At 45.0% G+C, this 27,537-nt stretch overlaps 4 protein-coding genes across 5 annotated transcripts; 2 read left to right on the top strand and 2 right to left on the bottom strand.

The window, feature by feature from the left end:
* Positions 1-530: 530 nt before the first annotated feature.
* tm9sf1 (transmembrane 9 superfamily member 1) lies at positions 531-9,474 on the top strand. 2 transcript variants are annotated; one of them, XM_079291968.1, is made up of 9 exons: positions 531-667; positions 2,359-2,573; positions 3,153-3,284; positions 3,639-3,761; positions 4,013-4,371; positions 4,913-5,067; positions 5,265-5,450; positions 7,696-7,969; positions 8,462-9,474. In XM_079291968.1, exons 2-9 carry the CDS (start codon positions 2,367-2,369, stop codon positions 8,853-8,855), a joined length of 1,830 nt encoding a protein of 609 aa, XP_079148094.1. In that variant the 5' UTR covers positions 531-667; positions 2,359-2,366; the 3' UTR covers positions 8,856-9,474. The 2 variants fall into 2 exon arrangements, with proteins under 2 accessions (XP_079148094.1, XP_079148095.1); XM_079291969.1 differs by having other exon boundaries at positions 543-667; positions 2,362-2,573.
* A 648-nt stretch (positions 9,475-10,122) lies between these two features.
* nanog (nanog homeobox) lies at positions 10,123-12,209 on the bottom strand (the record flags this gene model as incomplete). Its single annotated transcript, XM_079292338.1, has 4 exons — positions 10,123-10,458; positions 10,689-10,826; positions 10,914-11,299; positions 11,816-12,209. The coding sequence occupies 4 exons, from the start codon at positions 12,207-12,209 to the stop codon at positions 10,123-10,125; spliced, it is 1,254 nt and encodes a 417-aa protein (XP_079148464.1).
* Positions 12,210-15,349: 3,140 nt separating this feature from the next.
* ipo4 (importin 4) lies at positions 15,350-24,965 on the top strand. Its single transcript, XM_079292085.1, has 30 exons — positions 15,350-15,668; positions 15,929-16,015; positions 16,174-16,253; positions 16,353-16,394; positions 16,593-16,722; positions 16,839-17,018; positions 17,149-17,214; positions 17,311-17,412; positions 17,551-17,634; positions 17,972-18,130; positions 18,268-18,321; positions 18,478-18,587; positions 18,762-18,870; positions 19,007-19,136; positions 19,408-19,521; positions 19,606-19,719; positions 19,933-20,056; positions 20,701-20,812; positions 20,906-21,036; positions 21,135-21,212; positions 21,440-21,497; positions 21,763-21,868; positions 22,058-22,251; positions 22,376-22,423; positions 22,827-22,952; positions 23,280-23,506; positions 23,609-23,741; positions 23,856-23,960; positions 24,544-24,613; positions 24,828-24,965. The coding sequence occupies exons 1-30, from the start codon at positions 15,603-15,605 to the stop codon at positions 24,956-24,958; spliced, it is 3,270 nt and encodes a 1,089-aa protein (XP_079148211.1). The 5' UTR covers positions 15,350-15,602; the 3' UTR covers positions 24,959-24,965.
* Positions 24,966-25,583: 618 nt separating this feature from the next.
* LOC306794152 (uncharacterized protein) lies at positions 25,584-27,192 on the bottom strand. Its single transcript, XM_079292086.1, has 4 exons — positions 26,749-27,192; positions 26,556-26,655; positions 26,342-26,471; positions 25,584-25,721 (listed from the first exon to the last, which is right to left on the bottom strand). Exons 1-4 carry the CDS (start codon positions 26,874-26,876, stop codon positions 25,624-25,626), a joined length of 456 nt encoding a protein of 151 aa, XP_079148212.1. The 5' UTR covers positions 26,877-27,192; the 3' UTR covers positions 25,584-25,623.
* Positions 27,193-27,537: the final 345 nt, after the last annotated feature.

Below are 27,537 nucleotides of genomic sequence, written 5' to 3' on the forward strand. Positions count from 1 at the left end.
TCTCTTTCGCGGGAAATCAATTAGCAGACATCACCTATCAATCTATCGATTATGGCATCGTTAAAGACGCCGCACAACTGCGCATCGATTGTGCAGGTTTGATTAACTAGGTCTGGGTTCTAACAAGGAAGTGCTGGAAGGGCTTCCGATTGGTTCATTGAGGTTGAAGGAAATCCGGTCAATACAGCAAAATAATAGAGTGGCTTATGTAGGCGCTGAAACGGGTTTAATGTTAGATTTCGGTTAAGGCGTAAAATAAACCACGTTAATTTCAAGTGGTGGGTGAGAGGAACATTTCACGGGCTGTGAATAACCGGTAACCTCGGAGGTGTGTTTTGGTTTCTCCGCCCACTCCGGAAAACTCCACGGAGTCGTCCTTATTTTTTATTTTTTTTAAGGTGACGTGGAGTCGGACCTCTCTTCTTCGCTGTCTCGTGTGTCAATGAAAGTACTCGGTGTACCCGGGTACGATTGCAATGAATGCATAACACGTCGGTGCGTCGCATTGAGGATTCCCGAGATGTTTAGCTGTGGCGTTCAGTCTTTACATTGAGCTCCAGCATCGGCGCACATCGGAGCGGAGAGGGGGCTGTCGGGGCCTGGACTCCGAGGGATACGGTGAACAGACTGGTTTTGCAGCATTGGAACTGAAGGAGCAGCCATACCGGTAGCACAGATTTTTCTAACTTCTTGCCTGTAGTCTTTCTCTGTCTTTGTGACTCGGGGCTAAACACGAAAATGCACCGTGCCTCTTTGGAAATAAGAAGCGTTGATGGAGATAAGTTGTTTGTTTTTCATGAATCAGTGAGGCCCTTCATGTACTTTCACGTCTCTTTACATGGATACTGCCAGACACGTAGGAGTTGCAGTGCAGTAGGAAATAGTCAATTTAGCTATTAGCTAACTCACGAGATGTTAGTACAAAGAGTTTATAAAAGCACGGCTGGTTTGGCTAAAGTCATCAGTTATTGCTGCTGTTGTCACTGGTCCAGCTGATATAGTTTTGTGTTAAATCCTGTCTATATACTTACAGGGTTATGGGGGGAAACATAGGTATAGGGGGCATAACAGAAGATAATTGACAAGTGGGTAGCTTCTTGAGACTTCCTCTTTTTAGCTGATTCTCCACAGAGAGCATACCCACGCCACTGCCAACTCTGGTCAGAAACCAGCTGAATCCACATTTTAGTGTGAGAACAGCATGCACACCATCTGGCAAGCACATGCACCATCCTTCACATGCCCCATCCTTCACATGCACCATCCTTCACATGCCCCATCCTTCACATGCCCCATCCTTCACATGCCCCATCCTTCACATGCCCCATCCTTCACATGCCCCATCCTTCACATGCCCCATCCTTCACATGCACCATCCTTCACATGCCCCATCCTTCACATGCACCATCCTTCACATGCCCCATCCTTCACATGCCCCATCCTTCACATGCCCCATCCTTCACATGCCCCATCCTTCACATGCACCATCCTTCACATGTACCATCCTTCATATGCACCCCTATTGAAACCAAACAACAGTCTAACTTTTTCCTCAATGTTAACACTGAGTCAGCATGTGGACGCACAACACATCTGGTGCATGTTGCATCGCTGTGACATTTCACCAGTAGATGCTACATCAGTTCTGACTTTGGATCAAACTCTTATATTCTCTTATTAACCAGCCCAGAAGTGATGAGACCGGCTGTGCTTTGTGAGGTTGGGGACAGGCTAAATGAATTCTTTAAATACATAGACTGATAGGTCATCAGTTTTGAATAAGTTGGCCTACTTGCTGCTAATACAGGACTTTCCTAAAATAAATTAAAATGACCAATAGCGCTGTAGCATCACACTCTACTGCAACATCATCGTTTCCCTTTCAAAATATGCTGCTAATGAATATTAGCATGCGAGTTTAGCATGCGGTGGACAAAATGTGTTTCCAATACATCAAATTGAAAGCAACATCCCACTCAGGAATTCTAAGGAGACCCTTGTAGTATTAACAAAATAACATCTTTGGGAAATGTCAGTTTGTGCCTCAAAAACTCATAAAAGGCAGATAAAAGCCGACGGAGCTCATTTAATTCTTTAATTCTGTTGAAATCCCCCCCGTCGACTGATCCAACTGATCATGAGTTACATTGTAACTCATGGTGGTTACAGTCTCAGTTCTCCGCTGTCTTTGGTAAAATGTTGAGGGAGTGACGTTGCATAAAATTCTCCACTTGTCACATAACTCATCAGATCTAACTGGCACGACTTTATACAAGAGGCATACTTTTAAGTCACAGGACAGACCGTCTTGGTTTCAATCACACCTGCTGTCCCTCACGAACTGTCCGATCTTTGCAGCAGAGGTTATGCAGTGCGGAACAGGACACCTGCCAGGTGGCTGCCAGAGGACGATGGGCCTGCACTGCGTCTTGATCCTGTGCTTGTTCTCAGGCTGGGCAGTGGGCTACAAGCAGGGGGACAACGTGACTCTCTATGTCAACAAAGTGGGCCCTTATCATAACCCCCAGGAGACATATCACTACTACACCCTGCCTGTTTGCAGGCCCGAGAAGGTCAGTGTTTTTGTTCTGTTTCACTGTTCTGAAGTCCACAAAGAAACTGGAGATTATTTTGTCATGCTAAATGTAGTCACGTATGTAAGGATGACACAGTCTTTTATCTGAAACACACTGTATTTCCATCTGGCCATAAAATGTAGATGTTGTCATTAGATCATTTTTAGAACAGCATTTGTTCCTGTGTCCATGTGTTTCCTTTGGGAGGGACTTTATTTGAGACTTTTTTGGGGGGACTTCACTGAAGAGGCCTTGGTTGGAGTGTCACAAAATCTATTAACCCATTTTAATGAATACAGAATGAAAAAAATGAACCTTTTACAGGAAGAGAAATTGGTGTTAATTTGCTGTAAAAATGTGTTAAATCAAATTTTCGACACTTGAAATAATATACCCAGGTTATATAAAGTATACCATGTAATTAGTAAAAAGTAATTAGTCAAAGTGCAGTCGGTGGCAGTGAGACCCAAATTTACAACAGCAGTAACTTATTACCCACCGTTATGGGATATGGTACTTCAACTTCTACTTGTGACCAACTCTGTTGATCATATTGTAACACTTCTTCTTCTTCAGGTGCACCACAAGTCCCTGAGTCTGGGAGAAGTGTTGGACGGTGACAGGATGGCAGAGTCAATATATTACATCCGATTCAAAGAGAACGTGGAGAAAAAGACCCTTTGCAAGCTCACACTTTCAGAGAAACAGGTATTTATTTACACAAGGCCGGGATAGTTTGAACTTAACACTGTGTACTACCAGATGTATATGGTTAAGCTTCAATAGTCTGAGCACATGGTGGATTTAAACTGTTTACAATTCATTAAATAGCTTGAACTTGAATTGAAACTACTGTATGTCAATTGATCACAATGTGGTAGATGTTGCAAGACAACAAGCCTTTTATGAAACTACCGTTTGATGGTTATCGTTGCTTAACATTTCCTCAGAAAGTGGTTCTCTTGAGTATGCTGGTCTATTGTAATGTAGTTTAAGAATAATAAGGCCGTGGCCCTTAAGAACACACGGGGTGTGATCCTGGATCTGTTCTGTGTGCGTCAGGTGGACGAACTTCGTGAGGCCATCGAGGAGCTGTTCTACTTTGAATTTGTCCTGGATGACGTTCCAATCTGGGGGTTTGTGGGATACATAGAGGAGAGCGGCTTCCTGCCTCACAGCCACAAGGTAAAGCTCTTGGTGCTCCCGAGGACTTTGTGTAATATGTGTCGTACGTTGGATTATATGAGGGAACCAAAGAGGAAGATAGAAATACTGTCTCAGCTTTTATCTTCATGCAAAGCTCCTGTTTCAGCTGAACCCCAATCAGTGTTATTCTTCTTATCTCTCCCCCCCCCCCTCCTCTTTCTTTTTCTCTGTTATCTCTCTTGTGTTCCTGCTGCGTCTGTGTCCCCGCCTTCTTCTGTCCCCTCCACCAGGTGGGTTTGTGGACCCACCTCGACTTCAACATCGAGTACAACGGCGACTCTGTGATCTTCGCCAATGTTTCAGTGAAAGACGTCAAACCTGTTCCCCTGGAGGAGGGGGCGGGTGCAGCGGTGGGTGGAGTCGGGGTGGGTGGAGGCAGCCTGACGGTCACCCACACCTACAGCGTGCGCTGGTTCGAGTCCACTCTGCCTCACGGCCGGAGAGCCGAGCGTCTCCGAGACTACTCGTTCTTCCCCAAAACGCTGGAGATCCACTGGCTCTCCATTATTAACTCGCTGGTGCTGGTGGTGCTGCTGCTGGGCTTCGTCATCATCATCCTCATGCGGGTCCTGAAGAATGACTTTGCCAGGTCAGTCAGGGAAATTAATCAAGGTTATGCCTGGGCCAATGTATGGGAAACTGTCTTTAATATGAAAGTTTACACTGAAGAACAAACCAATATCACTTTGGGTGTTAAATATAATCTCAGAGCAAAAACCTGTTAAACTATCTTGAATATAGTTACCAGAGGTTTTATTTGTTTACAATGCAATAACAGATGAGTCAACCAACAGAAAATCAATCTTTACAGCACAACGCTGTAAACTATACAGAAGTCTGAGTGCGGTTACCGGGTCGTTTAGATGTTCTTTACTTGCAAACAGAAGACAGGCTTCCCCTCAGACATGTTCGTTCCTGCATATGTGTAGCGCTCCTGAAATAGAGTGTATAAGGTTACATTACATTGAGATGTTTTGGGCTTTTATTTGTGCACTCTGTGTCTTGTGATGATTCACCCCAGCCCTTATGGACCAGAGATGCACTTTCATCTGGAACTAAGCAGAAGCTTGTGGGGTGACTCCTACATGATGACATCGTTGGTGAACCCGTTTTTTTTCCTTCACCTGCAGGTACAACGTGGAGGAAGAGGGCGGCTGTGATGACCTGGATCAGGGAGACAACGGCTGGAAGATCATACACACGGATGTCTTCAGGTTTCCCCCGTACAAAAGCCTGCTGTGTGCCGTGCTGGGAGTGGGCGCTCAGTTCCTTACCCTTGCCACAGGTGAGCATGCATTCTCAAATACACCCAAACACACCGGCTCAACATGCACACACGCAGGGCTGATAAAATCCAAAACGCTGTCTGTTCCTGTTTGAAACTTGAGCGGACTAGTTCTGAGTTTTTGTACGACAAAAGGTCATATGTACAGGCCTCGCACACGGGAGTCTGATCACTCAAATGTCTCCTGATTGCGATAGGAATCATCTTAATGGCATTGCTGGGGATGTTCAATGTGCATCGCCATGGCTCCATCAACTCCACAGCTATCATGCTGTACGCTCTGACCAGCTGTGTGTCCGGCTACGTGTCCTGTAGCTTCTACACGCAGATCAACGGCCAGCGCTGGGTGTGGAACATCATCCTCACCTCGTCGCTCTTCTCCGGTGAGTGCGATACAAAGGCTGTGGGATCACTGCACACACTGTGTGTGTGTGTGTGTGTGTGTGTGTGTGTGTGTGTGTGTGTGTGTGTGTGTGTGTGTGTGTGTGTGTGTGTGTGTGTGTGTGAGAGCGGCAGGGCGGGAAAGTTCACAGAGAACTTGAACTGAAGTGTGAAACGACTTCACTGAATTTGCCTGTAATGGATTCAGAGGATCTCCTCGCCGCCAATAGCTTGATGTTTTTATATCTATTCATGCAGCCATAGTTAGTTTCTGCTTAATTTCCTCCTGTTTCAATTGAGGTTTTGCCTTTGCGTTTAACATTTAGAAGAGAAACTGGATTTATTTCACACAGGCCTAATAGCTTTTAAAGCTTTTATAGATTTTCATCGTGTTCTTTCTAAAGGAACAAGCTGGATAGGTAAGGGCACCGCTAGTGTAATATGTCAGTCTTCATTAGTGTTCTGGCAATGCTATTCTACCCGGTTAATATGTATTCATTTATCTATTATGCATTCTTACTTTGCAGTTGCACTGTTTCCAGGTTCAGGAAGTTGTTTGAAAAGAGAAAATGCCCCCTGGCACATAAAACGTGGTCTCATTTAGTCATTAAACAGCTGTATCTCATTATGTTTTCATCATTTAAAACATTTCTAACAAATACTCTGAGGCACGTTTTCTCAAAGAATGATCTGGAACAGGGGTGCCCAATACGTCGATCGCGATCGACCGGTCGAGTAGATCGCATGCCATTCAAAAAAAAATTGATTTCCTCATGGCATTTGCCACTTGATTTTCTAACACATGGGTCACCACGTATGCGCGGTCAACCGCAAAACTCCGGCGAGCTAATTAGTTAGCCTTCCAATTTATTTCTACTAAAGAATCTAAAGCTGCAGCGCCATGATTTGGGAAACTTCCAAAACCTGGCGTCAGAACTGGAGACTCAGCGGAAGGCGTGTGCGTAACTTGACAGCGCGCGCTACACAGAGCAGGTTGACAAGTGCCTGTCAGAGTTTGACAAACGCTTTCCAGACTTTGCTTTACTCGAGCCAGTTGCTACACTTATGTGCTGCACATTTGGGGAAGATATTGAGGTTGATTCACTCGCATCAAAAATGTCAACGCTGTTTCACCTGAACTCGTCTGGAGTGGAGGATGAGATTCTGACACTGCAAGCTGACATTCAGCTGAAGTCCAGGGCTCATGGACAGTTTCCTCAGAGAGGAAAATTACCCAAACATGAGGACATGTGATACCTTCTTGACTGCATTATTCAGCTCTACTCATTTATGTGAGTCAGCCTTTTCCCACATGAAGAACATTAAGACCAAACACCGTTCCACCATGACTGATGATCATTTGAAGTCTGCTTGAGGCGGACACCAGCAGCTACTGTCCGAATATGCAACTCTGGCCAATGCCATTCAGTGCAAGTCATCAGAGTAAGGTCATGACCAAAAATGTACAGAATTGTATTGTGCCATAAGGGTTCATGCAGTTATGCAAGGTATGCCAACATATATTGTAAATATAAAGTATACTCAGTATGTCATACAAAGAATTTACTTTAAAATCCTGCTGTTGGTTTACAAAGCACTGAATGGTTTAGGGCCAAAATACATCTCTGATCTGCTGCTACCTTATGAACCATCCCGACCCCTCAGGTCGTCTGGGACCGGTCTACTTTCTGTTCCCAGAGTCAGAACTGAACATGGAGAAGCAGCGTTCAGTTTTTCTGCTCCACATATCTGGAACAAAGTCCCAGAAAGCTGCAGGTCTGCTGAGACCCTCAGCTCATTTAAATCAAGATTGAAGACCCTTCTGTTTGCTGCTGCCTTTAATTGAACCACATTCAATTCATATATTAATCAATTTCCTGCATTTCTGCATTTTACTACTGTATTTTATTTCTTACACTGTTTAAAAAAAAAATGTTTAATGCAATGAATGTTCTTAATTGTTTTTAAATCTCCTTTGTCACCTTATGTTTTGATGCTTTTAATGGTTTTATGTGAAGCACTTTGAATTACCTTGTTGAAATGTGGTATACAAATAAACTTGCCTTGCCTATATATATATATATATATATATATATATATATATATATATATATAAATAGATATTCAGCATTTTTAATGTAGGTAGATCATTTTGACTTCGTCATTTTAAAAGTAGCTCGCAAGCCGAAAAAGTGTGGGCACCCCTGATCTGGAATGATTAAAAATGGCCGTCCTTCATTCCCACAGCTCCTCTGTTCCTGACGTGGAGTGTTGTGAACTCGATCCACTGGTGGAGCGGCTCCACTCAGGCTCTGCCGGCCACCACTGTGCTCCTCATTCTGGGTGCCTGGGTGCTGGTGGGCTTCCCGCTCACCGTCATCGGCGGCATTGTGGGAAAGAACCGAGCCGGCAGCTTCCAGGCGCCCTGTCGCACGCGCAACATCGCCCGGCAGATCCCGACACAGCCCTGGTACAAACACACGGTCGTGCACATGGCCATCGGCGGCTTCCTGCCATTCAGGTGAGGTGTCTTCATGTGTGGAAAAGAGGTGCTTCCATCAAAGGGGGAATTCAATGGCATTAAGTCCCGCCTCGTCGTAGTCATAAAGCGGAGAAGTGAATGGATTAAATATAAGATTAAGATTTAAAAAAGAGCTTCACTCCAAATCTTTATTCAACAGTTGATATGAATTATTCAGTATTTATATATTAGAATTTTTATGTGAAGAATTGAAATATAGGAAATTTAATTGTCAAAGAATTAAATTATCATTTATATTTGTGTTCTGTAACTTAACTTTTGTATTATTTATGCCCAGAGTGGTTTGGATAATGAGTGAAATCTATACATGCAAATGTTTGTTGCACTGTTGTCATCTTGACTGATGAGTAAGCGCCCACAATTCCTTTTATTCGGATTCATCCACCCGATGGGGGAAAAATTAAATGTAAGTACAGCCTACTGAATGCCGTTTTATTCCACACACTCCTTCCTATCAATGTCCTCCCTCAGTGCCATCTCAGTGGAGCTGTACTACATCTTCGCCACGGTTTGGGGCAGAGAGTACTACACCCTGTACGGCATCCTGCTGTGCGTCTTCGCCATCCTCCTCTCAGTGGGCGCCTGCATCTCGGTCGCGCTCACCTACTTCCTGTTGTCGGGCGAGGACCACCGGTGGTGGTGGCGGAGCGTCCTGAGCACCGGCTCCACCGGCCTCTTCATCTTCGTGTACTCAGTCTTCTACTACCGGAACCGGTCGTCTATGAGCGGCCTGGTGCAGAGCACAGAGTTCTTCGGCTACTCTCTGCTCACGGCGATGGTCTTCTCCCTGATGCTGGGCAGCGTGTCGTTCTGGGCCTCGCTGGCGTTCATTCGCTACATCTACCGGAGCCTCAAGATGGACTAGACACGCAGAGATAAACAAACACTTCCTCTTTTGCTTTCAGTCATACAAAACACATCTCTAATGAGGGAGGAGACACATGGGCCTTTACCTTTATTTGACAAGATTGAACTAGAGCTGTCATTGTAATAAGGATCGTTTGTTGGGCTTACCTTGTATTTAAGGATTAAATGGGATATTTTGGTACAAAGGGAGTTCATTAAAGAGTGGCTGCGTAAAATGAGATATGTCAGTGAACGGGTGTAATCATTGTATGATGTAGTTTGCCATCCACTGCTCTAAGTCCTACTTCATGGTCCATCAAGGCGTGGCAGGATCTGGCCTTTATTTCCCACATTACACCAGTTACCCACCGAGACAGCTGACTCATACAGTAGTTTGGATGATGTATGCAGCAGTGCAAGTGTTTACTTGTCATTCTACTCCCCCCTGCTCACAATATTCAAATAGAATATAAAACATGTTTTGCACTGGCCCTGTGAAGCACCACGGGGCCCTGCAGTGAGTAAGGAATGATGCGTTTGAGTAAAGAGCAGTTTGAGAATGTTGGTGATGGTAGCTTCCATTGACTCAGTTTGTGATGTAAATAGTCTTTTCAATAAAATGCTTTCAATACAATATTGCCAGCAAACAACTCTGGGGTGATTTTATTTTTCCTTGCATTCTTTTACAAGGGTCCACACTTCCTGTACAGCCAAATGAGTATTACATTCACCAAAGATGTCTCATTTAGTCCAGCTTCCAGGTGTGTTGTTGCCAATGTTCACATACTGCCCCATTAGTCTTGATAGCTTGCGTATTAAACATTTTTCAAAAAACCGTAGTTGATTCACAAGCACTTATTAATCAATTAAAAATAGCAATACCTAAATGTTCATGCCATGCGCTCAAAAAACACTCAGAACAAAGTTGCCAAGCATTATTTATAGAAAAAGTATGTGTGCACATCAGATCTGTATCAGTACTTTGCCTTAAAAAGGGTTCCAAAAAAAAAAAACCCACCCAACGTAATCCAATGAATGCATCCAACTTGGATGCATCTTGTATCACGAAGCGCAAAGAACACACGAACATACATTAAATAGTTGCATATAAAAATAAAGGCATAAAGTCAAAAAGGGAAACTACTTTTGAACAGGAGTATGAACACGGCTTATGTACACCCAGCCATGCAAAAATGACCTCAACTACAAACATCAGTCAGGAAACGTGATTAACAAACACGACGCCTGGGTAACTTTTACAGAAAAGCGTATAAGCTCCACACGGACTACTGGCTGCAATTGCTCACCATGGCCATGTTCAAGGGCTCCCCGTCTTTGCAGTCTAAGCTCGTGTCCTGTCGGGCGTTATTTGCCGATGCTCCGCTGGCTGAGTGGAATACGTTGGGGTTGTATTCACAGTGGCTGCCACCAGGGGGCACGGACCAGCCAGCCATCTGGGGCCTGGAGGGCATTGCGGCCTGGGACGAGCCGGGGGACCAGGAGGGGAAGCCAGCAGATCCAGCAGCACAGCCCATAGCAGTCAGATAGAAGGCCATGTTCTGGGGGGTCGTCATGTGCTGGTTGTAATGCTCCTTGAGCTGGGGCCGGACTTCTCCCTGATACTGAAAGAAGTGGCTCAAATTAGTATTGAATTCAGTCAAAAGTAGCTAATTTTGTTGTGTTTCGTCTCGCCTTTAAGGCCATAATCTGACTATGATTAGGCCTCCATTATGGACGACTTGTTCTATGTCCAAGCTGCTGTTTCTTTGTTATCAGTTAACAGGAAACCTGAGCAGGACAATAGTCTGATTTTATCTGCCTTTACCATTTGAGCAAGCAACGAGCTACTTACAGGTGGCATGTGTGAGGGAACGTTGGGGTACATGGTTCCACGTAGCGGGCTGCCTTTGTTGTAGCGCTCAGACACCCAGCTGGTTTCTTTCTGGTGCCTCCTTAGCTTCATCCTTCGGTTCTGAAACCAAGTCTTGACCTACAAATAAGATACAGGAGATCTGATCAGAAAGTGCACAGACGCATTGCTGTGGCTGTGGTAAAATAACCATCTCAAATCCCTCACCTGTTTGTATGTCAGTCCCGTCATTTCTGCCAGGTTCTTCATTTCAGCCGGGGTGAGGTACCTCTGAACACTGAAGCGCTGGACAAGAGCATTCATCTGACTCTCCGAGAAGGCTGCCCGCACCTTTCCCTTCGGGGTGTTCACAGCAGCAGTGCATGGCTTCTTTGGGGCAGTTGACGGTACCTGTAGAGAGGTAGTGTTGTCGGTGCCCTCGTTCCCACCGACGGCGAAGGTCCCCGGCTCCTCCACTTGAGAGCCGGGGACCACGCAGCTGGGATCGGGGCTCCTGCCGCTTGCCTCCTCGTCAAGCTCCTTGGACTTCACCCAGGAGGCCGGGTCCGTCTGGGGGAGACTTCCTTCTCTGCTGCTGCCAGAACTCCATGAAGCTAAGAGAAGGGGGGACAAATGGTGATCAGAGCATTTAACAAAACATCAGATTTAGTTCAAGTCAATATGCTTTATTGGCATAAAGGTTGCAAGGACAATACTTAAGTTAAGAGATTATAAAGACAGACATTTTGTTACATTAAGTTTGTTTGTGAAACAGTAAAACAAAAAATAATAATGTAAACTTTTTTCTTTTTCAATTCTCGCATTCTATCGCGAGATGTCGCCACTTTGCTTTTCCATCGGCACTGATATACTCAGTGGCGGGATATTTTGTAAACTCTTTTCAAATCAAGATGGAACTGGATTGGACGCCATGGTCAACTCTGGAGGAAGAAATCTTTGCCTTTCGCGGCCAATGGCGCAATGTAAGCACTGACTCAAAGCTTAACAAAAAGTTACTGTCTATATTGAGTGTTCAAATAACGCCAGGGAGGTCCGCTGACCGCCTCTGCTAACTTTAGCGTATTTTGAAAATGCTAGCTTAGCTCAAAACGTTAGCTAGAAACACTTACTTGGTGAGTTGTGTGGCTCCGAGTCACTGGTCGAATCGCTTCCGGCCCGCCTGGCCTCCTGCGTCCGTCCATCGTACACAGCAGCCCGGTGAGGTCCGGCCAGCAACAGACCTGGCGGGTAGACCACCCCGGAGCCCTGGTAGTGACCGTGGCCGCTCACGGCGTGCTGCTCCGGACTGTGGGGTGGCGACTCTTCCCTGGTCCTCTGGGTGGTGGCGTAGTAGGTCTGGGTCACTCCGGCGTTGTAGTTGCTCAAATCAGTCACTGCAGCTTCGCCCCAGCTGGTCAGGTTCCCGTGGCTTTGTTCCGGTCCGGGTTGATACACGAGGCCGTACGCGTAGGCGTGGTACGAGGGGTTGTAGTTGTAACTGATCTGTGCCTTCCAGTCTGCCATTTCTCTGTACGTTTGGTGCGTCGCGATAAAAAAATTTTTTTTAAACTCTCCAAAAATGAAAACTAGTTAAAAGAGAAGTTCGAGTATTAGAGCCTAAAATAAATTAAAATTGAGAGCAGGACAGTCCCGTAGATGTGAAGAGACAGCTGTAAGCTCGGTGCCGCCCAGTTTCAACTAGCGTGCCGACTCACATTAAAAATTGCGCGTTTCTCCTCAGAGGGTATTTATAGTGACGCTGGTGGGTGTGGGCAGGGACGTAGGTGGATGTTTTGATTGTGTGAGCCAATCTCTTTAATTCACCTTACAGTAATGGCATTTTATTGGCCACCTGGGTTAACGCTACGCCTAACGAAGTAGCCCACTCCTTTTACACTGTCACCAATCTCTACTGATATTAAAAGTTTATATTTTAAAGATTATAGATACACTGAATATCTGGAATTACTTTATATTTGGAGAGTGGTGTCCCAACACCACAGTTCAGTCAGTGTAAATGTCACACAGTGTTACACACATGTTTTTGTGGATTAGACTGACATTGTGTCAGACTTGATTCGTGGTCATCCTTTAAATGTAACTTTGTCTGGTAAAATGTATATGCACTACTCAAGCACAATATAAGCTTGCTTGGTAATTAATCTCACTAGTCTTGAGGCCCACATCTTTTTTCATTGTTTCAGCTGATATGTGCTTAGATTATGTATACTCCTAAATTCTTATTTATGATTTGTGTTTAATCAAACGACTCACAATTACCGTGTGACTGAATCCTCTCGATTGTGTGGTCGGAATCTAGTGTTTGCACTTCAGAGATGTGTCTCTGACGAATACTTTTGAACCTCAGATAGTTACTACTGGTGGTGTTTTGTTTCAAGAGCACACCTTCAGCTATCAGAAGCATCTTGTACCTCCCCAATGAGGAAAGGGCGGTGTTGCAACTCACTTTGCAGTTCAGGAACATATATATATATTTTTTATGATTGGTTTTACAAAACAAGCTTCCCTGTCTGGATGAAAACATTGTGCAGCAAGATATCTACAAGTAGAAATGTTTTGTACCAAGCAGGTTAACAAGACATAACTTAGTGACAAAAAAACACAATCTAAATACTGTAGTAAATAACCTTTCCAAGCAGCCTTGTAAGCACATAAGGATTCAGTGCTTTTTAAACCATGGACACGATTCGACTTCCCAAATGGCATAATTAATAATGTTTTCACGAGCATTAGTCCCAGATCAATAGACTAAATATAGTATCTTGGTCTCAAGCATGAATAGTTTATGAACCGCTAATACTTGTGAGTCAGAGTGATTGTTAATGATTGAGAAATTCAAAAAGAAATGTAAGGCAGTGGAGCCACTGAATCAAATGTATTCAACAGAATATGTAGTTTAAAAGTGCTGCATGTGAGGTGTAACACATGTAGTCTCATGATTGAAAAGATTCTTTCATTTCTGCACTTTGAACGCAAGTGTTCAAAGATGGAGCCTTTAGCTTCAAATCCCCCCACCCCCCTAATCTGTACAGCGGGTTGGACATGTTGACGTGAACTGCTTTAGCCCTCATTAGCAATCCTTTTCACAAAAATGATGTAGGTTAGCCGGCAGTTACCTTCCAGGTGGTTGTTTGTGTTCCCCCCTCCCTGGCTACATTGACGTGGTAATGATTCAGTTAGTGATGAAATGACATGTGAACTGTGAGCCTAATTGCATATTTGCATTTCTACTGAACTCTGCCTGGACAGGGTGTGTTTGTCTGAGCCAAGACATACAGGAGAGGGGGGGGGGGGGGTGTTGCCGGTGTAGGTGTGTATCGGGGGTGGTGGGTGAACCGGTGTGCATTGATTAGCATTGGTATGTGGAAGTGATTTGCCTTTGATGATCAGGCATGCTGGACTGTGTTTTGCAAGTGTATATGTGAGGCGCTGCTGCTGTGAGAAAGGGTGTACAAGCTAGAGTATGCATGCATGGAACGCAATCCTTTTACTTAATTATGGTTTGACTGCAAATCTTTTGTTTTGCCACCACATAAACCTTGGAAGATTTTCTTTCTCTCCTGTAATTAAACTGTAACAGTAAATACGGATTACCCCGTAGGCGTGATATCTACCAAACTAAAGCTGAATTTGACCTCTTTCTGTCCTGAAGTTACATGATTACTTTCTTGTGTCGTACAGATTAGTGACTGACCGTGTGTTTTCAGTGAAGTGTGAGACCACGAGCATCTCTTTTGTTGTCTGAAAAGTGTGCAAATGATCTCTTATGGGACCACCTTCTCCCAACTGCGACCACAAGGCACTGTTCATGCAATCCTTCTCAGTAGTTGAATTAGTAATTGTATGTTTTTATATTTCAGTGGTGGAAGAAGTACTATTCAGGTCCTTTACTTATGTAAAAGTAGTAATACCACAAAAGAAAAACACTTGATTACAACTGAAAGCCCTGCATTAAAAATGGACTTAAGTGAAAGTATTATAAGCTAAATGTTCCTAAATATCCCTCTAATGGTGTAGCTGGTCAAACAAAATGTTGTGTATATCATTTATGTATGTGTGTATATATTTTAATCATTATAGTCTTACTACTCATTTTGGAGTTTTAGGGGCCAGTATTGAATTTTGAGATAACAATATATCAGCTGATTTTCAATTTTGTACAGAAACACATAGCAGATATTGTTTTGTTTTTTAATCAGAATCCCTGTGGGAGATTTTACATATTAAAAAATAAACTGTTCCATTCTTTCTGGTAAACATACTACGTAGAAAGTTTGTATCTAAATTACCTCAATTATAGCATCACAGCACCACAAACTAGCTTACTAGCTCGGCCTACATCCTCCAAAATGGCCAGACTGAACATTATAGCCTTCATGAAGGTATGCTTTTTAGCAGGAATATAAATACAAAACAGCATACCATTGAATTACTAAGGTAGTATTCAAGTGTCTCAAAGTTACACACGTCCCATACATATACTAAATTACATTCCACCAATGGCACCGATTTTCGAGTTGCACTGTGCCCTCCTCTCCCGCTGGGGGCGCTGTTTGTTTCTCTCAGACTTAATGCACGCGGATCGCTACCGGTCCCTTTAACTCAACTCACATGGAACTCCTGGCCGGTTCGGCCCCGCGTGCTGGCACTTGAATCCCCGTAACAGACCAGACCGAGCAAGCGGCACCAAGCTGTCACACTCGCCATTCGGCTTGATAACTTTTATAACGTTATTTTTTAAAGTGCATTTTCACGGAAAAAGCGGTAGCTTTTGATTAGACCGGGCCCACAGAGGGCTCTGTTTACACACTTGACAGCCGAAAGGACAACTTGCCCGGTTTATTCAGAAATATTAATTTAACTGTTAACTGAAGGTGGTAGCTCTGAGTTGTCGAGATGGCAGAGGAACTTGAGAAAATCCTTTCACAGCTGACTCAGCCTGACAATGCTGTCATTCAGCAGGTAACGCCTCAGATCACTTTGTTCGAGCTAACGTTAGCTGTCAAGCGGTTGTTCGTGGCATTCAGAACCACTGTCTTCTAACGTTAACTTAAGCCTGTGAGTTAACTTAAACTTCATTTAAAAAAGGGAAACCAAGGCTCGGTGTGTGAGTCATTTTGCTGCATGCTGTAATATGTGTTGGTGCCCTGTGATTTCTACAATACGGTGACAGCTATTTGTGGCACAGCCGGTCTAAGTGAGACCTCTTTTGTCCCCTTTAGGCCACCGCCCAGCTGAAACAGGCTTTCAAAGACCCGGCCATTATACCGGCCCTGTGTGCTGTCATGAGCGGCTCCCAAAACCCTCAGGTATTGTGTTTGTGTGTGTGGGGGGGGGGAGAGAGAGAGAGAGCGAGCAATGAGAGAATGGTTGTTTTATCCTATGGGATCAGTATCATTTCCAGAATGATGATGTGCTTTCATCTATACAAACTACCTGAAATCTTTTTCCTGATTGGACCTCTTAGATCCGTCAGTCAGCTGCAGTGATGCTGAGGTTGAGAGTGAAGAAACACTGGAAGAAGATCAGCCCCGATGATAGAGAGAGGTTCGCTCATTTCTTTTCATTACAACTTTTCATACTGTTCTAACAATTGTTATAGTGAAAATTAATTTGTAATTGTGATGTTTGCCTTCATTCATGCAGCCTAAAGGCCGTGGTGTTGCAGGTCTTCATGCAGGAAACAGAGTAAGCAGTAATCCGTTAATACAATAATAACATGCTGTGTCTTAAATGACTGAGATTTCATGTCTTCTAAATGACACTTGACACGCATACAAGGTTACGTCAAGTGTGTTTGGCCACATGTTAGCCGTACACATGTGAAATGAAATGTACGAATGAGCCTGAACTCTATGCTTATGTCTGTCTATCTGTATTTTGCAGGCACACAGTGCAGCACTCACTCTCCCAACTGTGCGCAGTGATGGTTAAACATGAGACACCGGACCGCTGGCCTGCCCTGCTGCAGCTACTCAATGAGTCCACCAAGAGCAGCAACCCTCATGACAGACAGGTACGGGACTCCTTTGTTTAGAGTTGTTAAAATACCTCAGTCTCCGGTTATATATCGTATTACGTGATCATTGTCAATAACAGCCTCGGAACATCAATGCCCTTCTTTCCTAACAGGTTGGCCTCCTGCTGCTGAATAAGGTGATGGAGTCCAATCCTGAGCCTTTCAAACCTCACTACTGCCAGCTGCTCCAGCTGTTTAGTACTGTGCTGCAGGACCACAACAACCCTACGGCCTTGTACTACTGCATCCTCACCCTCACGGCCATAACTGCATACACCGGCACAAAAGAGATGGTGAGGCATTGTCAACGTTTGGCATTTGGCACAACAGTTTTCTTATGGTATATAGACAATTTAAACCATTACAGATGGGGATATATTTATGCACTTTTTAATGACTAAGTGACATGTTGCTGCCCTACAGAACCAGATGCGTTCTATCATCCCAAGTCTGATTGTTGCTCTGCAACACCTCATCAAGGCAGATCAGGTAAGTTGTAATATGTTGAAGACATTTAACAAGCATTGCTGTTGTCAGCTCAGTGTATTTAAGTTTCATTTTGGGGGTTTGTCTGTGTCTGCATAGGGCCAAGCAAGCGAGGCCATGGAGGTGTTAAATGAGCTCATGGAGAGCGAGGTGTCCATCATCGTCTCTCATGTTGCCGACATCGTCCGCTTCTGCTTGGAGGTGGGAACCTAATGTCTGAATTCTGTCTTTCCTCCCTACTCGTGTGCTATGAATTTCCTTTCATTTTCAGAACTAACAAATAATGTTTGTCATCTGAGAATGCTAATGACATATATGCAATATCTATGTTTGTGTCAGGTGGGCAGTGACACCACACTGAGTGACTCTCTGCGGGTGAAAGCCCTTTCTTGTATTGCCTTCCTCATCAAGCTGAAGAGCAAGGTAAAGTCACCCATCAGCTCATGTACAGAAATACCTGGAACTGTCATATCAAGAACAGGACAACAAGTATCTGTACCCGGTGTACCACAATCCTTCCTTTATTATTCTTCAGAGGAGATCCTGGACAGATGTCCCTCAGTCAGTCATGTTTAGATTTATCGACAGTGAAGAAATGTTAAGTTTTCTATGCACAGATAGTTGTAGCAGACCGTAACACTATTAGTTTCTGGCTAATTACATGCAGTGTCAGCTAACCTGACCACAAACAAGAGTTTTGCTCACTTACATTACATTGACTGCATAAAAATAAATCCTCGTCATTTCCACTGCTCGGTAGACTGTGCTGAAGCAGAAGCTGCTGAACCCCATCCTGCAGTCCATTTTCCCTGTGCTGAACGCAGCTCCGCCTCCTGGTGAGCAGGACCCAGAGGACAAGGAGGACGACGACAGCGGAGAAGGCACAGACAACGACAATCCCAAACACTGTGCTGCTCAGGTTGGGACAAGTTGTGTTGATATGCAATGTGTCCTTCTGTTGTGTAAGAAAATGTACTCGGCCACAACTTTAATGGATTTACTGTGGAGGTGCGAGGAAGATGAATCTTGACGAATTGTATTTTGTTGTCCTTCCAGATTATTGACACTATGGCGCTCCATATGCCCCCAGAAATCCTGTTTAAACAGCTGGTGAGTCCTCTGGATGTCCACAATAACAGATGTGTAACGTTACGGTGAATTTTCTTTTTCCAATTTTCTTGATGAATCTTTCATACTGCATTGTGCATTTAAATAACCTGACTCGGGTTACTGCTTGTTGACGATGTATTACGTTGTGTGTTTCAGATGCCCCTCGCCCAGGCCTCCCTCACCAGTGAGAACCCCTACGAGAGGAAAGGGGGTCTCATGTGTCTCGCTGTGTTGGCTGAAGGATGTGCTGACCACATACGCACCAAGTACGTCCAGGTGTCATCTGAAAAGTTCCCCTCATATTTAGTTTTCTCTTTTAAAATAAATGTATTTTTTCATGATGGCACACCCATACGCTTTGTTAGGGGTGGTCTGTTGGCTGACTAATAACAATTCCCACGGTTTGAGTAGATCCACACTCTTGTCTGTATCTGTGTTAGGATGCTGTCATCAGTGCTGCAGACGGTGTGCCAGTGTCTCTCTGACAGTAACCAGGTGGTGCGCAGTGCTAGTCTTTTTGCTCTGGGACAGTTCTCTGAACATTTACAGGTGAGTAAACACAGCTACATGTTCAACGGTACATGCTTTTTTTTTTTTTGAATTACAATAATTCGTATTATTATGGTCACATTTAGTCTTTTTTTTCTTCTTCCTTTTGTTCATGTTTTCCACCTTTTGTTTCCAGCCTGAAGTGAGCAAGTACTGTGCAGAGTTGATGCCGTTGCTGCTGGGCTACCTTTCGTCCTTGAACCAGGCCAAAGTCGGCCATGTCACGAAGGCCTTTTATGCCCTCGAGAACTTCATGGAGAATCTCGGTGAGCTAAAAAATGTTTATGCAATGACTTGACACAGCGTGGCCTCTGCAAGAGGAAATATGAAGCTTCCCCAGACATTAACTTTTCTGACACAATTAATAAACTACATACAATTATCCAAACTCGTGTTTTAAAATGAGTTATTGATTGATTTTGTGTTAAAAAAGGTTCCATCATACATTTGACATGATTACGATTTAAATGATTTACCAAAGCTTTTGTCTTCCAACATTGTTTCTTCATGCTTCATCTCCTCTTTTTGTCTCAACAGGAGCAGATATTGAGCCCTACCTGCCGACCCTGATGGAGACCATGCTGTCTGCTCTTAACAATGCTGAAAACTTAAAGATCAAAGAGCTGGCCATGTCTGCCATAGGTGCCATAGGTAGGAATCCGTCAAAGATCCGTCAGATTGTTGCTGCTTGGCTCTAAGTGACCCGAGCCTCATTGTGAATCACTGTCTTCTCAGCCAATGCTGCCAAGGAGCTGTTGGTTCCCTACTTCCCTCCAGTTATTGAAAGCCTGAAGGGCTTCCTGACTGCCACCACAGAGGAGATGAGGTCTCTGCAGACTCAGTCCTTGGGTAGGTGAACCACAGGGGTTTGAAAAGGAAGAAGTTGTGACGTTTGTATATTTAGAACATGTCCCTGGTGGCATCTTGTTCTGCAAACATCTTGTGATAATGTAGTTTTTGTTTTACTCTGTTACGGCAACAAAATGTGCATCTCGCTCAGCACAGAACTCAACGGCATGAATGAATGAATGACTGTTGATCCTCTTGTGCTGTTGCTGTTAGATACTCTCTCTGTGCTCGCCCGCACCATCGGCAAAGATGTCTTCAGTCCTCTCGCTGCAGAGTGCGTTCAGCTGGGCCTCAACCTCACCGACGCCATCGATGACCCCGACCTGAGACGCTGCACGTATGTACCTTTGTCTGAATATTTAGGAGTATTTTTATTTTTACCTGTCCACACTGTTAGTTTAAAATAGTCACTCCCAAAGTGCTTCCATAGGCTTTTATCTAACACGTGAGCCACATGAGGGAGCCGGCATCTTGTAGTGTTCTGATAATTGGAGCCTTCTTATAACTCTGAATGTAATATGAAAGGCTAGCGTACGTTCTGTTTGTTTGTTATTCAATATTATATGTAAGGTGATGTGGAAATGGCAGTAAGAATGCTCATTGAATTCATATATTCAATACGCTGTCAACTCAAAACAGCTGAGAATATCAGCTGCTAACATTGTTTGATCCTAAAGTGTCTGTAAAGGAATTTAGAGGGCGGATGCATTACGTGTCAATATTAATATTTTACCTTCCTGGATTTGCCTCCCCCTGTTATTTCCGCCTAGATTAATGTTGCGTATATGAAATTACATACATGAAATCAAATTATCTCTTGTCACAATTTATAGATGAGGCCTATTGCAAATTGTGAAGTCTCCAGGAAAAAACATAATGAATAAGAATCCTTAAGTCTTCTTCTGTACAGACTTGCATACATAACTGTGCATAGATCCTGTAACCTTACCGTCACCTCCCTTTGTGTCTCCGCACCGTCAGGTACAGTCTCTACTCTTCTGTATCCACAGTCAGCCCGGACTGCCTGACTCCTCACCTCACTGCCATTACAACGGTCATGCTGCTCGCTCTCAAGTCCAACGAGGGCATCACGGTATGACGCTCACAAACGACCCTCTGAAACCTGCATGCTATTCATAATATACACAATTATACAGCGTTTCATCCTCCGCCGTCCTCTCTTCAGGCACACGTTGAGGAGGACAAGACCTTCGTCCTGCTGGATGATGAGGACGACGATGACGAAGACGTGGAAGTAAAAGATGCGGATGATTTCCTGGAAGACGAGCCTGAGGCAGATATCCATGATTTTGCAGGGTAAGGGGGTCACACACGTCTACACACACACAAACGCGTGCATGTATATTTACTACACCGCTCTCGCTTTGTCTTATAATCCCGTCTGTCATCTTAAGGTTCAGTGTGGAAAACTCCTACATCGATGAGAAGGAGGACGCCTGCGATGCATTGGGAGAGATTGCCTTCAGCACCGGGTAACAGAATCTAGTCTTAGCATGTATATGACCCTTCTTTCATTTCTCTTAGTCTGACTATTCACAGTTATTTAGGTGGTGGTGTAGGTGAATAGTTTTAAATGTCCTTTCCTATCTAATTGCATATGTTTTACGGTATGTCCTCAAAAAGCTTGTTGTACTAGCGTTGTCAGACATTGTACGTGTGTGTGTATTTTATTCTGTGTTGCTGTTGTTTCCCCTGACAGCGCTGCCTTCCAGCCCTTCCTGGAGTCCAGCTTCCAGCAGGTTTACGAGATGAGAGATGTAAGTACCTCTGGCTAATGTGCTGTGAAGGGCACTTTGTGGTCTGTTTGTGCAGAGCATACATTGTGTCTCCGTTTATGACTGTCAGTGTCTGTAGGTAGATTGATAATGACAGCATTGTATCTGTGAGGATGACCTTTAGACTGGTTCCACTGGTCCTAGTATGGAATTGTTGTCTTGGTGAACAACACGTCTGAATGGCAGGTGCTCGTTCTCTCTTCTCAGCCCATAAATGTCTGTGTGCGTCACCTCCTTCCGTCCATAGTTCCCCCACGAGGACGTCCGCAGGGCAGCATTTGGAGCCATGGGCCAGTTTTGTCGAGCTCAGCATCAAGTGTGGAAGGAGAATCCCACCGAGGCCAACCACCAGGGTAAAGCCTCTCTTCTCATAGTTCCCCCAGCATACAATATACTGTGAGATTATACACCAGTGAAACAGTAAGGTAGAGGCCAGCTAACTTGGTTTTTTTCAAGCCTGTCGATCAGGTATCAATGCAGTCGCCTTCAGCCGATTGTAACTTAATCCCTCCTTCTTCCTGCACATCTTGTGCCCCCCCCAGCCCTACTGAAGCTGCTGGATGTGGTGCTTCCTTGCTTTGTGGAAACAGTGCGAACAGAGCAAGAGCGCCAGGTTGTGATGGCCATCCTGGAAACCATGAACAACGTCATGAAGTCCTGCAAGGAGGAGGCTTTCAAATCCCCTTCACGCCTGAAGGAGATCAGCTGCGTCATCCTTGATGTGCTCAAGAAAAAGGTGAGACGCAGGGAGACTGATGAGGAAGGGGAGAGGGCTTTACTTGGTAAAAATCATCTCGCATTCATGATATGTCCTCGTTGTTGTGCTAGTAACCCGCCATCATTGTTTTCTCTCTGTTCAGACTGTTTGTCAGGGCGGTGGTGATGAAGCTGATGATGAAGACCAACAGGTTGGCTGGCCTCTTGCTGCAAATAGAAGTCACAGTCATGGACATAAAGGTCCATCTACACATATCCGTGGCCTACTGTCGCCACATTAGCGCATATTCGTAAATCCAAATTCCTTGTATATACTGATGAATATGAATTGGTTTATTCCAATGATGGGGAGTTGATATAATATAGTGGTATCAATGCAAGAGCATCAATTTTAATGTGTAAACCCTCACAAATGCATACGTTCACTAAACTGCATACAGTTAGAATTTGAATAATTGTGTGTATTGAGACATACTTATAGAATACATAGATATTGAATCAAATACTGCTTTTAACCCATTCTGTCCAAAAGCCCATGTCCTGCCCACCTCACTGTCCCTTTGCTGAGTGTGCTGTTTGTTGATTTCTGCTCAGGCGGAGTATGACGCCATGCTCCAGGAGTTTGCCGGGGAAGGAATTCCCCTCGTGGCCTCTTCTGTGCCCGCGGACACCTTCGCCCCTTTCCTCAACGACCTGCTGCCTCTCCTCATGAGCAAAGCGGTGGGTTTGGACCTCCTGACAAGTACTGGAGTTCAACAGAAGGCTTATTTACTCAAACGTATTACTTAATTTTCTCAGCCCAAAATGATCCCAGTCCTGTCTTTTAGTAACACTGTGACTCCTGACTGCTTACTTTCTGTTTCGTGAAGTTCTTTACATCTGTAAGGCTCCTTCTTATTGACCACAGCCATCAGCCCTTTCTAAATCAATCATCATATTGGGTTATATGGTATCTCTTGATCCTTTGATGTATAGCCATGGTGTATTGCCACCAAGTATCGCCTTTTTGATGTGTCACACGAAATGATTTTCTTTCTCCCTCTGAAGAAATCCTCGTGCACGGTGGCCGACCGGTCCTTCTCCGTGGGCACGATCGGGGAAATCCTGCAGGCGCTTGTGGGCGTGTCCGGGGGCCAAGGAGTGGCAGGCAAACTGTCCAATCGTCTGCTTCCCGTGCTGGTAGCCGGAGTGAGGGACAGTGATCCTGAGGTTCGCAACAACAGCGTGTTCGGACTGGGATGTCTGGCCCAGGCAGCTGGAACCATCTGTGCAGCGTATCCTTCGTGTGTGTGTGTGTGTGTGTGTGTGTTGTTTATACTTGCATAACAAATTAAATACAATCCCATGCAGCTGTTCCTTAGTAAAGCGTGTTCCAGAGACTATCCGATGATGCTGTCCGTGTTTTCCAGTATGCTGACCAGAGAGTCTGACCTCAGGGTGATTGACAACCTGTGCGCTGCCCTCTGCAGGATGATCATGAGCAACGTGGAGGCGGTCCCTCTTGAGCAGGTACAGCTCGAACCTGACGAGAGAGTATTTTTAGCCGACACAAGTAACCTTTGCCGACAGAACTAAGTTCATTACGATGTCGAACGCCACCTGACGCGGCGTGCTCTCTAACAGGTGGTGCCTGCTCTGGTGGGTCGTCTCCCCCTCAAAGAGGACTTGGAGGAGAACAAGACGGTGTTCAGCTGCCTGGCTATGCTCTACACACACAGTCCTGCTCTGGTACGGTACACACGCAATCTACACCACGCATCGCCATCCCTGTGTGGAAGATGTAATGAATGAGTCTGTCTCCACTCTCCATATGTGGTGCAGGATAACGTGATTCCTGCCTCCCTGAAAACAGTATCGGACATTTTTTGTTGAATGTGATAATCAGGCTTATTTATGGTGACATTAGCACCACGGGTACATTTATATTACAAATTGTCTCTCAAGGATTTACCTCAAGGCTTCAACTGTATATGTCATGATGCTGAGATTTTCTGAGTAAAACAAACAAAGTGTTAATTCTACATTATTGGTGCCGGAGCAGCTTTTCAGGTGTTTGGAATGACCCCAACATATGAACCACAATCAGGCCAATCTTTCAATAATGTGTTACATGTTTTATAAAGTATTACTGCGTCACAATATACAGGCATACAGCACGTTTCAACTCTAGATCACACAGTTCTAAAACATTAAGATGACAACAGGAGGCAAACATTTGATTAAAACACTTTGGACTTTGGAAACGGTGTTTAGTATACTGATATTAAACATCGTTGCCTTATTTCTTTTAAGCTTTGTTTTCCCCTTTCAGGTGGTGCAGCTGATGAAGCCCATAGTTGCTGCGTCCAGTCATGTCCTCGGCCACAAGGATGTTGATAAAGGTGAGGATTTCTTTGGGAACAGGTTTTCTTAGATCGCACTGAAAGAGGCTCCAACTTAAACTGAACTGTTCCCTTTCCCCCTCATTGAGCCTCCTCAGTCTGTCACTGCACCGTATTCTTATCAAACATTCTCTTCTAATGTTGCCGTTTTATTAATCCATCTTCAATGCTTTCCTCTCATCCCTAAACTCCTTCTTTTGTCTCTCCTCTGCAGAAACCCAGCACACTGTGGCCGTGCTGATGAAAGACTTTGCCCAGCACCACTCTGCAGACTTCCAAGCCTCTGTGACCTCACTTCCTGGAGAGCAGCAGGCTACACTTAGTGCGGCCATCTCTGCCTCATAACGCACACTCACCCTTCCACTCTCATGTGAAAACAATACATTTTTATTTGACAGTTTTGCCTCTGACTATTCACTTTCAATTTATTGCTATGTTGAACTTGTATTCTTCTAAACGGTTACGGTTTATCATCCTGTGTTGTTACCATTTTATTTAGTTCCCCTGTTGCTCCTGTAAAGTGCTACTGTTTGGACGAGCTTCTGGCTTTGCTATCTTGAGTGTGAAGCGATGAATTGATAAATGTAGAAATCTCCCAGTGCAAGTCTGTGGACTTTAAACTTCACGCGTCTTCTCCTCACTCAGACGTATCTGCTGCTTACTAGGGGCCAACACTGCAGCTGTGTGAAACCCCCACAGCGGTCACTGACTAACTGGACATACTGAGCTAATAGGCTGCACAAAAGAAAACCACACAAAAGAAAACGCTTTTTTACAAACGCTACAAAATTGAACGTGATGTTACAACGCTGGCAAGTTTCTCCTTGCAGTTAATGGCAAGCCATCCAACCTCGCCTCACTGCAGACAGAGCAAATGACGACGCTTTGAATTCTCTAAATAAATGCAAACGAGCATCCTGGAATCTGAAATAGATTTAAAGAATGTGGCCTTGGCTCACTGATTCACTTCAGATTGCGCTCTGTTTTTGGATGGCGGTGATGGTTGCTGCTCAGATCTCCCGTTGTCCCGGCGCATCAGTCAATTTAGGCTCCTTGTCTTCCATGTCCAAGGCCATCGTCATCTGCACCGGAGTCAGTCCGGTCTCCCCTGACGGACACACAGAGAGGGCTTTATTTAAAATGCATGTGCCACTTAAACCACACGGATATATCAGTACGTGCCAATGACGAGAGGGATAAATACCACACGTTCGTAACGGCGCTCAGAACAGCTTTACGAATGAGCACACACACAACACAACTGAGAAGATGCAGTTAGGTCTATGTTCACAAGAGTATCTCAGTATTAGTTGTCATTCTGTTACGCACAGAGAAAAGGAACTGATTGGGACGAGTCAAACTGATTTTTCACAAATCCCCGACAGCGGTTTAGGTCTAACGCGTTCTCTGGACTCTGGTGTAATGTTCACGATGATCTCATTTCAGTCTCTGAGGTGCCGACACACTGCTGTGATCTACACCAGTCTGACAGTTCACCTGTTCTCTGGGAGGTCACTGTGGCACAGCCGAGTGACTAGCGGCATGGTTTATGCACGTACAGAAATAGATCCTCCATTATAAGATGAACTGTGAGCTCACACAGACATCGATACAGAGAATGACTCCAGAAACTCTCAGAGCTGGCAGAAACGGCAACATAGGATTCATGAAAAAAAAAAAACCGAGTTAAACATTGAGTTGATTGATTTAAACTACTTCCAGACAGACCTGTGCATCTGTGTTTCCAGGGCACGATGTTCATTCCTGTGCGACAGAAGGAGCGGTCAGTGTGGGCCTCGGTGCTGTACAGGACCTCCTGGAGCTCTTTCTCTCCGGGCTTCTGGGCTTTCACTCTCACCTACAGGAAGAAACCACACGCTTGTTATTTCACTGTCGTCCTTTTGTGCGCTTCGGTTTACACGAAGACCGAAACGGTCGTCACCTCGAGAATGGTGATCTCTTTCTCCTTCAGCTTCCCTTTTCTGTTCTTAATCTGAGTCTTCTTGGTGTCAACCCACACCACCCTCTCCTTCACCTCTGACCTGGACACACACACACACACACACACACACACACACAAGTTATTAAACAGGAAGTTTCCTCCTGAGACCCCGTCACACTGAGAGCAGACTCACTCTTGGATGCCCAGGTCGGCCAGCGTCGTGTCCAGGAAGGGGAACGGTTGGTGGGCCGGGTCGGGCTCCACCTGCATGGGCAGCGTCACCGACATGGGGATGGCCCACTCCAGCTCGACGCGCACCATCCCGGGGGACTCCCTGCCCGCTGGGCCGTCTGGTCCTCCTTTGGCCTGCTCCCCGCTGGCCTCTCCCTCCTCCGACAGGCCTTTTATCTCGTCCGCTGCCAGCTTGACTCTCTGATCAAAACCTCAAACAAAAAGAACGTGAAGTATCCCTCGTCTGCGCTTTATGTCTCTGTGACTGGTGGTCGGTCTCCTCCTCTCTGGAGCTGGTGATTCAGAGCTCTGCCTCTTCCGATGACGGAGGCCTCTGGAAAGTGTGTGTCGAATGCACACAGACTTGCTCTCTGATATAGGCAGCCGGTGTGAATGTGTGTTATGTGCCACTCCAACGTTAGGTTTATTAGGCTGTCAGGCTGGTGATGGACAGGCGGCGGTGTTTGCACTGCCAGGTGTCTTTGTGGATTATCAGGCCGACCGGGCCAAGTCGGCATGTTTTTCACTGTAAATAGAGGAGGTATGTGGCCTGGAGCTCTTCCAGTCTGGAGAAACAACAAGAGAACTGCATGTTTTATGAACTTGAATTGATATTTGTATGTAATGCAAACATTTGGTGACATAACGCATAACAGCGTGCCAAGAGGTCACATCAGGGCCAGCGTGGACAACCAGTCTATTACTGTTTGATACGGTGAACAGGAGGATGACGGGCGGATTATTCGCATCA

This window comes from Melanostigma gelatinosum (genome assembly GCF_949748355.1).
Source record: "Melanostigma gelatinosum genome assembly, chromosome: 20".
NCBI lineage: Eukaryota > Metazoa > Chordata > Actinopteri > Perciformes > Zoarcidae > Melanostigma > Melanostigma gelatinosum.

What these genes read in the sequence shown, in the direction of transcription:
- tm9sf1 (XM_079291968.1), top strand. Translation starts at nt 2,367, where the DNA reads ATGCAGTGCGGAACAGGACACCTGCCAGGTGGCTGCCAGAGGACGATG. An exon ending in CTGAAGAATGACTTTGCCAG is followed by an intron (nt 4,372 to 4,912) that starts GTCAGTCAGGGA and finishes CTTCACCTGCAG; the next exon opens with GTACAACGTGGAGGAAGAGG. An exon ending in GGCGGCTTCCTGCCATTCAG is followed by an intron (nt 7,970 to 8,461) that starts GTGAGGTGTCTT and finishes GTCCTCCCTCAG; the next exon opens with TGCCATCTCAGTGGAGCTGT.
- ipo4 (XM_079292085.1), top strand. Translation starts at nt 15,603, where the DNA reads ATGGCAGAGGAACTTGAGAAAATCCTTTCACAGCTGACTCAGCCTGAC. An exon ending in AGTTCTCTGAACATTTACAG is followed by an intron (nt 18,871 to 19,006) that starts GTGAGTAAACAC and finishes TTTTGTTTCCAG; the next exon opens with CCTGAAGTGAGCAAGTACTG. An exon ending in TTGATGTGCTCAAGAAAAAG is followed by an intron (nt 22,252 to 22,375) that starts GTGAGACGCAGG and finishes CTCTCTGTTCAG; the next exon opens with ACTGTTTGTCAGGGCGGTGG.
- LOC306794152 (XM_079292086.1), bottom strand. Translation starts at nt 26,876, where the DNA reads ATGGTGCGCGTCGAGCTGGAGTGGGCCATCCCCATGTCGGTGACGCTG. An exon ending in AAGAGATCACCATTCTCGAG is followed by an intron (nt 26,472 to 26,555) that starts GTGACGACCGTT and finishes TTCTTCCTGTAG; the next exon opens with GTGAGAGTGAAAGCCCAGAA. An exon ending in CTGGAAACACAGATGCACAG is followed by an intron (nt 25,722 to 26,341) that starts GTCTGTCTGGAA and finishes TGTGTCCGTCAG; the next exon opens with GGGAGACCGGACTGACTCCG.